Source organism: Podarcis gaigeae, assembly GCF_964106915.1.
Source record: "Podarcis gaigeae genome assembly, chromosome: 7".
Lineage (NCBI taxonomy): Eukaryota > Metazoa > Chordata > Lepidosauria > Squamata > Lacertidae > Podarcis > Podarcis gaigeae.
In genome coordinates this window covers 58,043,820-58,059,628 of record NC_139683.1, presented here as the reverse complement: position 1 = coordinate 58,059,628, position 15,809 = coordinate 58,043,820, and the positions used below count along the sequence as shown (strand labels likewise).

Below are 15,809 nucleotides of genomic sequence, written 5' to 3'. Positions count from 1 at the left end.
GGATTCGGCGAAGGCTGCGAACGTTCGGCGAATGGAACGCGGAGTAGCAAGTTTTAGAACGCTGGGAGCGAGCGAGGGAGGCGGGGCTTGTCAAGAGACGTTCCTCCAGTTCTCCAGGGCCGGCGCTGAGCTCCGAAGGGCCAATTTGCTGCTAAGGGATCCTGCAGCTTTGCAATTGCCTCGTGTTGTCCCAACTACTTGACTACATTAGTGAGAAGACTGGCTATATAGCGCCTTACTCGAGAGAAGGTCGGAACTTTGAATCATGAGTCACCTTAAGATCCAGTCTCTCCGCGAGGTGGTGAAAATGCTTCTGCAGTCTCCCGGATTTGATCGGGTGCTGAATAAGGTAATAGCAGGAGGGGATTTGCTGAGGTTCCCTACCCTGTGTGGGTAATGTGTTACTGACTTTCCAGGGTCACCTTGAATAGGGCAGCAAAGCTGTGCAGGGAGTGAACACTCTGGGCCTATTGGGGCTTGAAAAAACATAGGTTTACAATTTTTGAATGTAAGAGTATTTATTTTATTTGTTGTTGTTACAAAAAAGCAATAAATAGTATTTGGAAAAAAGAAAAAACGTAGGTTTACAGTGTTCCTGAGAGAGGTCCTCAGTAATACTGCTTTAGATTGCAAACTACCTTCTCTACCCTTCACTTATATGGGGGGGCGGGGGTGGGGTTATGTGGTGGCTTCCCAAAGATGTTACTTCACTCAGTTCAGAGAAGCTCTGTGATTATTGGGTGTGTCCTAACTAGATTGTTTACATAGAAATTGCACTGGTTTAAAGGTCACCTGGTCCTAAACAGGGGCGTCTCAAGGGGGGTGCAGAGAGTGTGGTCCGCCCCAGGTGTCATGCCTAGGGGGGCTGACAAAATCCCCCTGGGCGGATCGGCGTGATGGCACTTGCACGCCCGGTGGGCAGGCAGATTTCAGCGACTGACGCGATCGTCATCATGAAAATCCGCCCACTGATTGCGCAAATACGCCCCGCGGCACTGACACGGTTTTATGTGATTGGTTGGATTTGCGCAACGCTGGGCAACCTTCCTAAAATTGCAATGTGGGGGGGGGGGTGACAAAAAAAATTTCACACCAGGTACCACCTGATCTTGCTACGCCTCTGGTCCTAAATGCCCCAGCCAGTTTCAGCCAATCAAACTGCTTATTGCGGGAATTAAAAATAAACGCTATTTGTAACATATGCTTACTGAAACCTGAAACGTCCTTTTTGAAAAAGGGGAAGAAATAATTGGAAGAGGTTTGAAAGTACATTTAATGCATATGACCTTCCCACAGAATCCTGGGCAAAGTAGTTTAAGGGAGCTGGGAAGCGTAGTGGTAAACTGCAGTTCCCATGATTCTTTGGGGCAGGTCATGTGCTTTAGGTTTCTTGTGTGTAGGAAGATTGTGCAAGTTCAGTGGGCCCAGAATGTTGGCTGACCTTTGGATTGGGTGGTAGCAGAAAAACATTGGGGAGGGAATAGAATGGAGTATGCTTGAAAAGGGCACCAATGAATGGTTGGTACCTTGAGGGAAAGAACTGCACATTTCAACCTTATTTTGCTGCTGGTTTCACTTGTTTTCTCCTGTTGTTTGCTGTTTTGGAGACCAAAAGGCAACATATGTGCATTTTAGATTCTAAAAAGCAAGCATTTAATTTCAGTTTAATATCCTGTAGAAAACTTACTGAAACTTAATGGAATGGGACTTTTCTTCTCTCACCCACTCTGCTCCCAGATGACGGTTCTTTCTGCCAGTCCTGGAAAAGTTGTCTGTGAAATGAAAGTGGAAGAGGAGCACACAAACCGAGGCGGGACTCTTCATGGAGGATTGACAGCAACTCTGGTAGATGTTGTGTCAACCGCTGCTTTGCTGCACACCGAAAGAGCAGCACCTGGAGTCAGTGTGGATATGAATATTACGTATGTATGACAAAATCCGAGATTTATTTCAGTTTAATTGGGCCTTGTTTAATTGGGCCTTGACTCTGCAACTTACGTGGCTTGTATTACCATATTTTTCACTCCATAGGGCGCACCGGACCATAGGGTGCACCTAGTTTTTAGGGGGGGAACTAGTTTTTAAGGGGGGACAGGCTGCGCACGGCTTTGGCAGAAGCCAAGACAGCCAGCAGGATGGATCCCGCTGGCTGTCTTGGCTTCGTTTTTAGCCGCGGGCTACAGCAGGGGAAGCCCGAGCTTCCCCCAACCCCAGCCCCCAGAACAGGTCCAGGAGTGGCGGCAAGGTTGTGTGCAGCCTTGCCGCCGTTCCCGGAGCTTGCAGGGCTGGGGGCGCACTCCAAAGGCTTGCGGATTGCTTTCTGAAGCCCGGGGAGCGCAGCGGGAGTTGGTGTTGCGCTCCCCAGGCTTCAGGCTGCTATCTGCAAGCCTTCGGAGTGCGGCGCACCGACCCCTCTCACTCTCCAGGCTTCAGCGAAACCCTTCATTCGCTCCATAGGATGCACACACATTTCCCCTTCATTTTTGGAGGGGAAAAAGTGCTGTCCTATAGAGAAAAAAATATGGTAGTTAAAAGTAGAGGTGTGGGTTATCAGATATGTTTTGAACCTCATAGGGTGGTTGTGAGGATAAACTGAGGGAAGCAAACCCTATATGCTGTCTTGAGCTCCTTGAAGGAGAGATGAACTATAAATGTAAGGATTCTTTCTTTCTCTCCCCCCCACTCTTTTCCAAATTCAAGCTACATGTCAGCAGCTAAGATTGGAGACGAAATCCAGATCACTGCGGAGATTCTGAAGCAAGGAAGAACACTGGCCTTTGCCAATGTGGACTTACGAAACAAGGTGACAGGGAAATTGATAGCCCAAGGGAGGCATACCAAATACCTGGGATAACCACAGAAGGAAGATCTGGGCCTAGAAGAAAAAGAACGGGGTAGCATTACTTTATTGAAGTAAGTCAAACAAAGCAACACAGTAAAAACAATAGATGAGAATGGATTAACTTAACAAAACGCTTTCTTAGGTGCAGCCACTAGGGGTGAAATATCACTACCTGAATCCTCCTTAATGTTCATGTAAACTAAGGTGATGGTTCAAGTTCATGTTTATTATTCCATGTGTATTTTATTGTAAGCCATCTCTTGGGGATTGGAAGGGATGCTGTGTGTGCATGCGCCAGGAAGCAGGAAACAAATGTAAATAGCAACAATTTGCCGTTGACAGAAAAAAAATGTGTTGCTGTGACTAATACTGGTTTGATTTCTGAAGCCCTGAAGAGAAAGATACAAAGAAAAGATGGAACTCAAGTGTTCCAGCATCTGAAACCTGGGAACCATTTGTGGAAGAGGTTCTGATGCTGGTGCTTTTGGGTTGGGATGGGTTCAGAGTCCCCAGGGGTAGGCCTCTGCCTCCAGGATGTTTTCATTGAAAGAAGGAGTGGTGAGGGGGGTGGATTCTGCTTTCAATGGCTGAGGAAGCCTCCAGAACAGCATGAGAGGTCGTGCCAAGGGCTGCAGGAGAAAAGGAGGAATTGGTGAAAATTGCCTCTTGTGTGCACATGTACACACATGGTTACACCAGCAAGAAGTCTCTGTGAAATCTCAGTCCCTTCTGCAAATTGAAGGAGTCCTCCTCTTTGCAGATGGGTGGCTATATGTCCAGCTGAGAATGTTTGCAGATGACTTCTGTGTTGCTCTTTTCAGCCAAAGCCTTTGGACTGACCAGTGCATACTTTGAATCCAGTGGTGAATGATTGCCAAACTAAGCATAAACTACTACTTTCTCCTCTGTTAATTTGTAGATATTACTGAACAATGTATAAAGTGAATTGATCTTAAAAGGGTACTTTTCCTCCCAAAATAATGAATTTAAAGCATGAACCCTGTGCTAAAAGGAAGTTCAGTTTTCAATAAACTTGGTTTTGTAAACTTTGCTTGTGTGTATTCTCCCCCCAGTTGATTTAGGATACAGGGACGTGGGTGGCGCTGTGGCCTAAACCACTGAGCCTCTTGGGCTTGCTAATCTGAAGGTTGGCGGTTCGAATCCCCACAATGGGGTGAGCTCCCGTTGCTCTGTCCCAGCTCCTGTCAACCTAGCAGTTCGAAAGCATGCCAGTGCAAGTAGATAAATAGGTACCGCTGGGGCAGGAAGGTAAATGGCCTTTCCATGCGCTCTGGCACTCGTCATGGTCCTCCATTTGCCAGTAGCAGTTTAGTCATGCTAGCCACGTGACCTGGAAAACTGTCTGGACAAACGCCGGCTCTCTCGGCCTGAAAGCAAGATGAGCGCCGCACCCCATAGTTGCCTTTGACTAGACTTAACCATCCAGGGGTCCTGTACCTTTTTACCTTTCTTTTACAGTTCTATGCTCATTTACCTAGGATTTGGCCCCATTGAACTTAGTGGAACTTACTTTTAAGTAGATATATGTAGGATTGCACTATTGGCCTACAAAGGGGCTGGTTTTCCCAGTAGTGATGTTTGGAAGTGAGAGCTGGACCATAAAAAAGGCTGATCGCCGAAGTATTTATGTCCCATGGACTGCAAGAAGATCAAACCTATCCATTCTTAAGGAAATCAGCCCTGAGTGCTCACTGGAAGGACAGGTCCTGAAGCTGAGGCTCCAATACTTTGGCCACCTCATGAGAAGACTCGACTCCCTGGAAAAGACCCTGAGGTTGGGAAAGATGGAGGGCACAAGGAGAAGGGGACGACCGAGGACGAGATGGTTGGACAGTGTTCTCGAAGCTACCAGCATGAGTTTGACCAAACTACGGGAGGCAGTGGAGGACAGGAGTGCCTGGCGTTCTCTGGTCCATGGGGTCACAAAGAGTAAACAACAACAGCAGAGTACTGATTCCTTGCTGGTCGTATTTGCTTCCTAACACCAGCAACGACATTAAAACTTAAGAGAACTGATGCAAAACTGGGAGGTTGGGGTGAAGATGACAACAGCAGTGTTTGAATTATTCTAGCAGCATGCCTGCTAGTCTTGCTTTGGAACAACCTGGCCCAGATTCTGTAAAGTGCTTCTAATGTCCTGTGGTAGGAGTGGCAGGGGGAGAAATAGCTCCTTCTCACTGGAGAGTTCTCATTCCTCTTAAAAGCTTTCTAGAATCTGGACTGCCTGAGTGAAATTGTATTTCAATTCCTTGCAGCTTTGAGCTTGGCACTTATCTCATCCTTCCCCGCTTTCAAAGATCCCTGATCTGAGCAAGGGAATAAAAGTGGGGAGGGGCAGGGAGAGCAAAACTGTAGGGAAGCCAATCAAATAGTTAGCAACGGGGAATGGTTGTGGGTGTAATGAATGGGTGGTGGTAGTACAGATAGAAAATGCCTGCTACTTTCAGAAGTGTGGTTACGTGGCTGACATTTGTATTAATAGACAGGAGCAGCTCTCATTACTGGGTCACAAAATTTAGCTGTTTTGATCACTGTGGTTTGTTGATGGCAGAACCTATATTGCTGCATATTGATCTTGGTGTTGCGATTCCTCTTGCAGGATTCATTAGGGAGATATATACCAAGTCAGACCATCTAGCTCAGCGTTAACACTGACTAGCTCCAAACTGGAGTCATACCTAATCCTTCCTGAAGATTTTGTGGACTGATCCTGGGATCCTTTGGATGCCAAGGTGTTTAGAGGGGCATTGGGGAACTTTTGGCCCTCCATATTGCTGAACTATGTCTCCCATCAGTCCCAGCCAACATGATCAATAGTCAAGGCTTATGAGAGTTCAACAACATTTGGAGAGGCAAAGGTTCCCCCGCCCATAACGTTAATTTCTGAGGGTGTAGTGTTAGAACTCAAGCTTGTGCTGTAAGGAAATATACTCTGCTAATTCTCAGAACATTTCCCCCTTTAAAATGGGTTGGGAATGGGGAAAAAATCCCTTTGGTCGTTCGTAACATCAGCCTGGCTCCCAATAGCTATTTTAGGTGCACACCTCTGGCCTGGTGAAATGTGACATTCTCCATCCCATACAAATTGTAATCCTTCATGCATTATTATAACCTTATTATGAAGACTTCTCCCTTTAACTGGGTTTCAAAAGTGATTTGCCATGTTTTATATAGAAGTTTAATGTATTGGTTATAGAAACCTTATGAAAATCTACACTTATACAACGCCCGTGTTATAAGCCAGGCTTTCTGTGAGCATAGTGGTAGGCTCAATATTCCATTTGTGCTATTGCTAGAGGAAACAAACCAGGAAGCTTTGCTTCCTGTTCTGTCTAAACCAGAGTGCAGAGCTTGCTTGTCCCTAACAAGCAACTACCCCTAGCCAACCTTATGCCATGGTTTTTTTCTTCCTGATAATCACTTGTTAAAGACCAGGTAATCCTTGGTTCTAATGTAACAGAAAGGCACAGCTTCCTGGTGTATCTCACTCATGGGAGGAATATGAATGTGTACTGCCACTCATCCATAATAAACCACGAAATTTAATTTATGGTTACATGTGAACACTGCCAATAGATTTTGAATTGGTATCTCCAGCTTATTTTGCATACGATACACTTTGATATATCTAACTTGTTGTCATATGCAGAGACTGTCTACCTAAAGTTAGCTATGACATGTTATAAGCTAGTGTCTACATGTTTTTAAAATAAATGAACGTAGAAGTCTTTGGTCACCTAATTTGTTTATTTTAAAAAATTTTCCAATTCCAAACAAAAGCTAAATACAGATTTTTTTAAACAGATAAGCACTAGTTTTACCCAAAGGGAGTAGGCTTATACAGATTTACTTGAGTCAAATTACTCAACCCTTTAAGCAAAGCTTTCTTTGCCAAAGCTATACAGTAGTCTTCCTTATGTTCATTGCACAATCTTAAACAAAATATGTTCTGTCAAAACCAACTTTGACACTCCAAACAATATTTTACAATTAAATCCACAACTGCTTTATTCCTCCCCTCCCCCCCAAAAAGAACCTCAGAGAGTTTTCCATAAGAAATGTTTTGGAAACCAGTATTTCCTACAGTTCACAAGTCAACTGTCAGGAAAAAAATAATAATCCTCTGCCAACGTGGTTTCTGCAGCTGCTATCTTAAATTTAGCTGCTTTAGGCTACTTCAGACTCCAGGTCTGTAAAAATGTATTCAACTCAACAGAACACTCTACATTTAGTTACACAGCAAACTGGGGAAAGAGATCCAAAAGTGAGAATGCCAGGAAACTCAAACAAGGCCAAGCAAAATAAAAGAGGCAATTAATGCCTACACCAAATGAGATGCTCTTTTTTCCTTAAAAGATTTCTTTCCCACATTTAGCCATCTACTGTAACAAGCCATAGACCTATTCATGAACCTGATACAATCGTGTTAACAGCAAAGCTTATGGCTTTCACACCATTACATTCATTCCTCACCCTATGAATACTGATATTAGGGGACATGACCAGCACAAATGGGAACACCACCATATATGATCACTGTGTGCTCTCAGATACATTTCTTTCAGTGTATAACAGTCCCTTCGTTTCACATTTTGGTAGGATGCTCATACAATGCAGAAATATGCAGAGCATTCTCTTTCACAAGGTCCATGCAGAAAACATCTAAAAAAAATTTAAAAGTTCTGAGATACAAATGATAAAAGAAAATAATCCAGGATGATCAAGTTCCACGATGGATAGTGTTCTGAACATGTGTCCATTTTCTTCTATTCCGAAAGAATAAATGGTGAGAAAAGTGAAAACTGCACTCCTGCATTCTGTGATCTTCCCCATTTTGCTGGCCAGTACCCTATTCTGGCATGTAAGGACGGAGGTGATCCTCTACGGTACCAACCGCCCAGTGGGTGAGCTGCTCTTGTGGCAGATATAGGCAGATGCTGCATAACTTGAAGATTGTAGCTTTGTTTTTTGGAGTCTGGAAAGAGATACATAAATTATTTCAGGACAGAGTATATTTTATAAACAGCACTGTGTGGAAAAACAAACTTCACATATTGCCTCAACTCATCCTTGCGGAAGCAACAGAAAATGAAACTAATGGTGGTGCAACATAAAAGCATAACAAAGAATTTATGGTGCTTGCTGAATATATAAATTGATTACCAGATTTCTAAAATCTGCCTTCTCCAGCAGGAGACCTGTACCATCTTTTCTCGCTTAAGTACATATACAAATCCTTATTGTGTTTCAAAAGCGGACGGGCAGAAACAGTGTCAATTAATGACAAATGATACTGATGCACACTTGCAAATCCCCACCACCTCAGTTCCTAAATCTAATAGAAATACACCCAATCAGATGGCTTCACTGCACTCAAGGCAGAGCAACTCAATAAAGTATATCCCACAAACTTACTGTTTGGAACATATTGCACATTATGCCATAGAAAAGGAATGCTGATCATTTAGCATTCTGTCATGACAACTGCTTGTATCTGTACCTCTTGACTATAGTGAAGCCAAGCAGACAGCTGATAAATAATAGAAAAGAGGCAAACAAGAGCATAAGGAAAAACAGGTATGCACTGGGAGATGGCTACCTGCAAGTGCTGTCGGTCAATGAAGAGAAACACTGACTGGTTAGGGTTGTTGATAACAATTCCAGTCTTGTCCTTTCGGCTCAGTACATGCAGAAACTGTTTTTCATAGTCACCATGATGAAATTCAAACCTGGCCTGTGGGGTAGGGAATATGTAACAAAAAAGTTTAAATATGTTCAAGGAACACCAATCTAAAGTCAAGGTTCACGTATGCAATGCATCCAAGTGCAGAATAGAAAAATCTCAGGAACAACTTGAAATTATAGCTAATGGAGATATAGCTTAAATTAGACTGATTATTATGTCAGTATCTCCCCCTTTTCTAATGGCAGTACATTTGAAGAACCCCATATTTAACTTTATGTAAACAAAAATGATGACTATTGCAGATGCAGTACTCCATACTTATTGGTAAAAGCTTCTGGCAAGTTTACCAATCAAGAGACAAAATAAACTAAGTAACTTCAAAACATCTGCTTAGGTACATTCAGTGACAACATTCTGCCTCTGTAATCATACAAACACCTAAATGATTACAAAAATATACCACAATTCACTATAACCACCATAAAGAAAAAGTGGTATTCATTAAAAGTGCTAATGGCTTATTTGGGTTTTAGTAGCACCCTGCCTGGGACCTGTATCATACCTGAACAGGCCTAAAGGGCTCATCATCCGATCCCTTCCACCTAGAAAACAGAAGACAGACTATCTTCTCAATATCATTCCGAGGCCAAAGTATGAAGTCCATCTCTTGCGTACAGCCAATCACATCCTGTTAAGGACATGAATAAAATTAATAGTGTCCCAACAATCTAGTGGGAGAACACACACACATATATACACGTTTGAGAAGCAAATATAATTGTAATTCAAATGGTTTGTATACCTTTCATACATCTATAACAATAGGATTTTATTCTTAAGCACTACAACACACCCTGCCTATCTGCTAACTTTACATTAACATTTATAATGTGGAAATCGGAACCCAGTCCTAGTAATTTAATTCTTATAGGAACAAACTTTATGGATTTGAAAAACTGCCCAAACTAAAATGATGTCCTTAGGATGGTTTTTTAGATGCTCATCGGCAAATATACCCACTTTTATCACATTTACATTTTTATGTTGTCTTGCTGTCTTCATCAAGAATATTTAAATTCAAAAACACAGCTTATAACAACTGTATTTTTAGCTTAAGAGTTTATTCTCTATTTTGTTTCAGTTCAACAGGTATGAATTGAATCCAGAGTTCCCTTCCCACTCATGGGACACTCCTGCCAGAAATGGGAGGAAGCTTTCTACAATTCTCACTTCCCTGTGCAATTCTTGTTCCCACCCTGCAAAAAAGGTTTGAGGGATAGGAAACCCTATAGAACAGTGGGGGAAGGGGCTTTGCAAAAGTTGGTTCCCCTTCCACCAGGATAAGCCTCTGCTGGATTGTGAACAGAAGCAGCCCCTCCTCTCTCAGAATAGAACTTAAGCCACTATGTTGAACTTCTGCAAGAGATATAAACCAATCATTCATCTCAGATGTCTCTGCCAATATTCCAGTTCCACAATTCTATTTTTTTCTCCATGCCTCTTTCTCACATCTACTTTTACCAAGAGACAAACTTGTTAAAATATTGAGGGCCAGGATAATGAAAACTCTTAGATAAATAATTTATATTCCACTTAATAACAAAGTTTCTAAGTGATGTATACAATACAAGAGGGATAGAACAAAATAGCAACAAAACTATTATTATTTAGCAGTAGTATTAGTATTACCCACCTGTCCTAGGGTCGGTTACAATTAAAAATACAACATTAAAATAACTTAAATGACCGTCAAGAGAATAGGGTGGATGGTGTCAAAGATCCAAGTAAATCAGTGTGTCTTCTAGACAAAGCATACTAAATATTCAAATACAGTGGACCTTCGTTCCAGGGGTCCGTACTTAACCTGAAAAGTCCTTAACGGGAGGCGCCGCTTCTGTGCACACACGCGGTGCACAAAGCACTTCTGCACATGGCAAAACCCAGAAGTATACACTTTTGGGTTTGCCGCGTTCGCAACCTGAAAGTTACGTATCCAGAGCGGTACGTAACTCGAGGGTCCACTGTACAGATTTACCACCTGATAGGCAGCATCCAAAAAACCCTTATGCAGCGACACACTGAACTTCAAACCACATCCCCACACTTCAACCCCCTTTATGCTGCAAAAGTTCCATCAGCAGTTTGGTGCGCAATCTGTTCAAGGGGGGGGGGGGATCCCACTAAGACATGTAAGTCATTGGGTACATCTAAAGTAGTCCTTTTAATCCTGCTGATTATATCGAGATCTTTGATATAGAAATACTACTAGCAGCATTAATAGCCTTTAAAAATGTTGATCTCCGAAACAAAATGACAGAACATTAAATATTTTACCCTGCGCATAGACTGATAGCGGGGTGCATGCAGCTGAACCACATCCTTTTGTAGAAGCTCTATGGAACTTTCCAAGGAATAGCTGGAATCCCGCACGCCTTTCAGGATATTTTCTTCATAATTATTGGTCATGACTGGTATCACTTCAGACACTTCAAAGAGCGCCGACTTTTTCCTCTAATGAGGGAAAACAAAGAACATGTTGCATTTCATTCATTTCTAAGCAGTCTGTCATTACAATGCTTTTAAAACTTAAGAAAAATAAACTTACTGCAAACCTAAGAACTGGGTAACACCCTAAACTTATTGCAAACCTAAATTTAGAGATAAATGGATGCTGAAGAACATGCTTAAGCAAAAATGCATCTCCCATTAAAATCCAAAGTGCTGAGTGTCTAAAATTCAGTTCTATGTATTCCTCAGATTGTGTGCAACCATAGCCCATAATGCAGTATTAACTCTCACATGGCACATTTTGAAAGCTGTGCAAGGTTTTCTTAAGATACCCAGCACATAAGGAATGAACATCATGATTCAAAATTAAACATCAAAGCTACAGCCTAGGCATGATGAAAACACAGTGTAACAGATTTTTACAATGCTCTCCACAATCATTCTCAGACTGCAATTTTGAGAGTGCTAACAGAGGTATGGAGTCACTCAATACAAAAGTCGAACAACCAAAAAGGAAATTACCTTGTCTTTGAATACAAAGGCAATATACATCTTGAAATCAAACTGGTCAGCTAGAGATTCTTTTTTCTTTTTAAGCTGAGCACGAAGTCTGTTCAGAGCTTGTTTCTTCCGGGAGTTTGGGTCCCCCATTTTGTAATACAGATGGTACTAAAGCCTTTTGAAACCTTCACTAAACTATGGGCCCTTTTTCATAAGACTCGAGTACAACAGAAACAAGTCATTTTATTCCTGCTAATACCACTGAATCAATAGAACACAGGCGTAACCCAAAAATGCACCTTAGGCAAATGTTTTACAAGACTGTCTTATTAGAGGGGTCATAAAACAAAGTAACTATTAGTCCAACCATCATTGGACAAAAAGTTTGTGCAGTATTGTCAAAAGCCCAAAGAAATTTGAAGAAAATACACTGATATACACAGTTTAAACCACAGGAATAAGTGGGCAAGAATGGGAAAAAAATCTTATCACAATTTGTGTGTAGAATAAAAAGCAGTAACGGGCATGGACCCAATCCATTTGGGCGGGTTTCTTGCCCCACGCTGCCACCCCCCCAAAAAACAAAAAACTGAAATTAAAGACAGTGTTCTATCCCGCCCAGATTCATGACTGCTGATTATTTTCAAGATCTCTGCTATTGCTATGCTGCCTGGCTTTTTCTTTTTTCAAGAATTATTCGACTTGGTAGAAAGCAAAGGAGGGAGTGCAGAACAGGAGTGGATGTCCTGGGAGGTAAGACGTTTCCCTACCAACAACAAAATAATCAACCACAGACAACAGTGTGCTGGTTTGCAGAGGAGCAAGGAGTTTGGAAAACAGCAGAGTCATTTCTAACTTCATCCTGCTCATCATCAGGCACATGGTTGCCCTGAGGCTGCGGCTGTGGGAGAGAAGAGGGATCATGGTGGCCATTGATAAAAAGGTGGAGGGAAGATTTGGGAGATTATCTGGCCTTTTGAATCCCAAGTCGATCTCTCGATCTAGCACTCCCCTAGGAGGGAGAGGCCTACAACCCACCCCAATAGCCTTCCTTCCCTCAGTCTAAGCCCCGGGCAGGACAAAAAAATCCTCCTCCCCTCTGCCGCTTTAATTGGGGCTGGGCATGGCTGATGCGATTGGCCTCCTTGGGGGTGGTTCTCTTCCTTGCTCAAGAGGAAGAGGCGGGCCTGTGCTCAGCGCAGCGGGGGCCACTCAAGTCTACGGCCCGGAATTCACTCTTGCATTCATGGTCAACAACCAACAACTCGGGTTCTTGGGAGGGGGGAAGAAAAAAGGGGGGCGGGGGGGAAAGGGAGAGGAAGGGAATTATCACGCCAAAAAAATTTCAATTGGGAAAAAAAATTAGTTTGCAAAGAGGCTTTTGTCGCTGCGAACTTGAATAAATTTGGTAAGGGAAAAAACGCGTTTTTCCGGAAACAAAAAAAAAAATTAAAGGAAAAAAGGATTATTAACCCGTCCTTCCCCCTTTTTTATTAGCTGTTTAGTTGTTGTGCTTTTTAAAAACAAAAAAAGCACACACAGGCACACCCTCTTCGTAAAAAATAATAGTAATTAAGCGGTTTCCCTCCCCCTCTCCTTGGAAGCCCCCGCGGCGGGAGGCTCAGGCGGCAAGAGACACCTAACCGGACCGGAGACTGTGGCGTGGCCTGGCTCGCTACCCGCAGCCGGCGGGCGCGGGTGGAGCAGTGGAGGCGGCGGCGGCGGCGGCGGCGCTGCTAGCAGCACGGGCAGGAGCCATGTCAAGAGAAGGCCACCAAGAAGCCGCCCAGCTCCGCCATCCCCGCTGCGCTGTTCACGGTGACCGGGCCGCCCGCTCTGCCGCTGCTCAGTCCCAGCAGCCTGGTCCCCATAGCCTAAACTCGGCGCCCCGGAGCCGCCGGGGGGTGGCAAATGGTGGCGGCGGAGGCGGCGGGAGGGAGGAAGGAAGGACAAGAGGAGGAGGAGGAGGAAGAGGCGGCGGCGGAGCGAGGCCGGGCCGGGAAAAGTCCCTGCGCTACAGGCTCCTACGGCGGGAAAGAGGCAAGAGAGCGAGAGAAGCCCCCGCTCCTGTCCCCTCTGAGGCGAAGGATGGCGCAGGCGAGTCTCTCGGTCCGGGCGGCGCGGAAGGCGGCGAAGCAGCAGCGGCAGCAGCCCGAGCGGAGAAGCCCTCAAAATGGCAACCGCCGCGTCTCCTCCTCGCCTGACTCACACACACGGGAAGGCTCCGCCCCGCGACCCGCTGCGCAGGCGCCCTGGGGTGGACTGTACCATCTCCGTCTCGGGAGAGGGGTGGGGAGGGGGAAAGCGAACGGGGCAAGTGGGGTAGGGTGGGCAGCTGGTACTCAATGCAGCCTGTGTGTTGAGCCCGCTGTCTCCAGTGGGGGCGAAGTGTGTCTATGCCCCGGTCCTTTGCAGAGTTCTGATGTGTCCCAGCCACTTGACATAAGTTAAAGTCGCAGAGGGCACGATGGGACTCGTCCCCGAGTAAACAAATGTGCACAGGGCTGCGTGGTGTAAAAATCAAGGGGCTTGGGTCCTCCTGGCTCGGCAGAGGGTCGGGCCGCGTGGGGGCTGTTAGCCTGTGTAAGTGTCACCCGCAAGCGGGTACTCGAAAATGGAAGTCCGATTCATTTTACTGGAGTAACAAAAAGCGCACACTAGTAATGGGCTCTTAGGATCAAACTCACCGCACACGCAAGATCAAGATTAAAAGGCGTTTGGGGTAACTTTTACGTTCTTCCGATTGCTGACTTACTTGTTTATGTTAATGTGGAGTAGGACGTATTAGTGTACCCTCCCTTACAGTTTTGCTTTTGGAGGCTTTGAAATCATCTGTCTGTTGCAGCATGCCTATGCCGCACAGCTTGCTCACCAGGAGTGTGTTTTTTCCAATCGTATGCCTCTTAAATTGTGATGATGAAATGCACAGCAAGATCCCGCTCTTCAGCCGAACCCCAAGCCCTGTCAGACTCCGGTCCTACACCCATTAGCATGGTGGCTGGGCTTCCAAACTAACAAAAAGCCGCATCGGAGATTACAAAACGGGCGCCTGCCCTAACGGAAGGCTACGTTCCAAAGAAGTCCCACTGAATTGGCTGGGTTTTACTCTTATGTAAGTGGATTTGGGACTGCATCTTAAACGATGCTATGCAACTGAAAAGGTTTCCGACGGTTCGTTGCCCTCTACCTGTATTGTAGCTCGAATGCTACCCCTTGTTTTTCGCCTCCCCTTTTCCTGACAACAATAACAAAGTGTCCTGCGGCACTTTAAAGCCTGAACAATTTATTTCTGCCGTTATGATTGGACCGCAGCCCATTCCCTTGTTCTTCCTCTAGAAGCTGCACGGCGACACACCGCTGCACCTGTTGGATGCCTGCAGCGCAGCTGTTTAGATACACAAAGGGTGCCTGATCAGTGGACTTCGACGGTCATCATGCAAGTGGCGGCATGTTAAGTTGAGCCACTTCTTAAGCAAATGAAAAGCAGCTGCTAATAGCTCCTAGAGACCACAAAAAGCTAGAGTACTTGCCCCCCCACCTGCGCCCCATCCCCTCCCTCTCCCCCTCCCCATCCAAGAGAACTGCTGCGTTTTCCATGACGCACAACGCGCCTCTAGTCTCCAGGGGCTGCTCCGCCGTCACCAGCTCCGCGGCTCTTTTCCGTTCTCCCTCTCCGCGGTCTCGGTCTGTCCCCACATAAAGAACCCGCCATTGCAGAACCTGTTTTAAAGCGCCCTCGCGCTCCGCTGTTGATTCGAGTGACCTTTTTTAAAAACTTAATGCGAGAACTAGTTTCTGCCCAGAGACAGGCTCCAAGTTCCTTCGCCCCGCCTTCTCCCTCTATTGAAGTGGACGGCTCCCCTCTCCCGTCTCCGACGTCACCGCGCCACCTCCCGGGGGCGAAGCACGCGGGTAAAGCGTGTCATGTGTGTATAATGATCACAACAACAGAGGACACGGGGCTTGCGCTTGGTTGTGTAACAGCGCTAGGGGGCTTCCAGACGGGGGCTGCCGTGTCGTCAACGGGGTGTTTTTAACTCATCCGATTTTCCACGGAAAGGGTAAATCCCGATTGGAGGCACAGGGACTGGGACCTGGCGTTTTAATGCTGACGACAGTGTGTGGTCGCAGCAAAATAAGAACTTGCATGCGTGGCGGCACCGATCCCGCATCGAAAGCCCACGCAGAGGCACCTTCCGGGACATGGGCGTAGGCGGGGGGGGCAGCTACTCCCATAAATAATAATAATTA

General features: G+C 45.2%; 2 protein-coding genes across 2 annotated transcripts; one reads left to right on the top strand and one right to left on the bottom strand.

Moving 5' to 3' along the window:
• The first annotated feature begins 184 nt into the window (after positions 1-184).
• On the top strand, positions 185-3,891 carry ACOT13 (acyl-CoA thioesterase 13). Its single transcript, XM_083747086.1, has 3 exons — positions 185-349; positions 1,738-1,922; positions 2,701-3,891. Exons 1-3 carry the CDS (start codon positions 266-268, stop codon positions 2,852-2,854), a joined length of 423 nt encoding a protein of 140 aa, XP_083603212.1. The 5' UTR covers positions 185-265; the 3' UTR covers positions 2,855-3,891.
• A 2,700-nt stretch (positions 3,892-6,591) lies between these two features.
• On the bottom strand, positions 6,592-13,819 carry LOC310848243 (uncharacterized protein C6orf62 homolog). Its single transcript, XM_083747068.1, has 5 exons — positions 11,580-13,819; positions 10,884-11,060; positions 9,112-9,237; positions 8,463-8,597; positions 6,592-7,838 (listed from the first exon to the last, which is right to left on the bottom strand). Exons 1-5 carry the CDS (start codon positions 11,706-11,708, stop codon positions 7,713-7,715), a joined length of 693 nt encoding a protein of 230 aa, XP_083603194.1. The 5' UTR covers positions 11,709-13,819; the 3' UTR covers positions 6,592-7,712.
• Between the last annotated feature and the right edge of the window lie 1,990 nt (positions 13,820-15,809).

What these genes read in the sequence shown, in the direction of transcription:
- ACOT13 (XM_083747086.1), top strand. Translation starts at nt 266, where the DNA reads ATGAGTCACCTTAAGATCCAGTCTCTCCGCGAGGTGGTGAAAATGCTT. An exon ending in TTGATCGGGTGCTGAATAAG is followed by an intron (nt 350 to 1,737) that starts GTAATAGCAGGA and finishes CTCTGCTCCCAG; the next exon opens with ATGACGGTTCTTTCTGCCAG. An exon ending in AGTGTGGATATGAATATTAC is followed by an intron (nt 1,923 to 2,700) that starts GTATGTATGACA and finishes TCCAAATTCAAG; the next exon opens with CTACATGTCAGCAGCTAAGA.
- LOC310848243 (XM_083747068.1), bottom strand. Translation starts at nt 11,708, where the DNA reads ATGGGGGACCCAAACTCCCGGAAGAAACAAGCTCTGAACAGACTTCGT. An exon ending in CCTTTGTATTCAAAGACAAG is followed by an intron (nt 11,061 to 11,579) that starts GTAATTTCCTTT and finishes TTCCCTCATTAG; the next exon opens with AGGAAAAAGTCGGCGCTCTT. An exon ending in GCTATCAGTCTATGCGCAGG is followed by an intron (nt 9,238 to 10,883) that starts GTAAAATATTTA and finishes TGTCCTTAACAG; the next exon opens with GATGTGATTGGCTGTACGCA.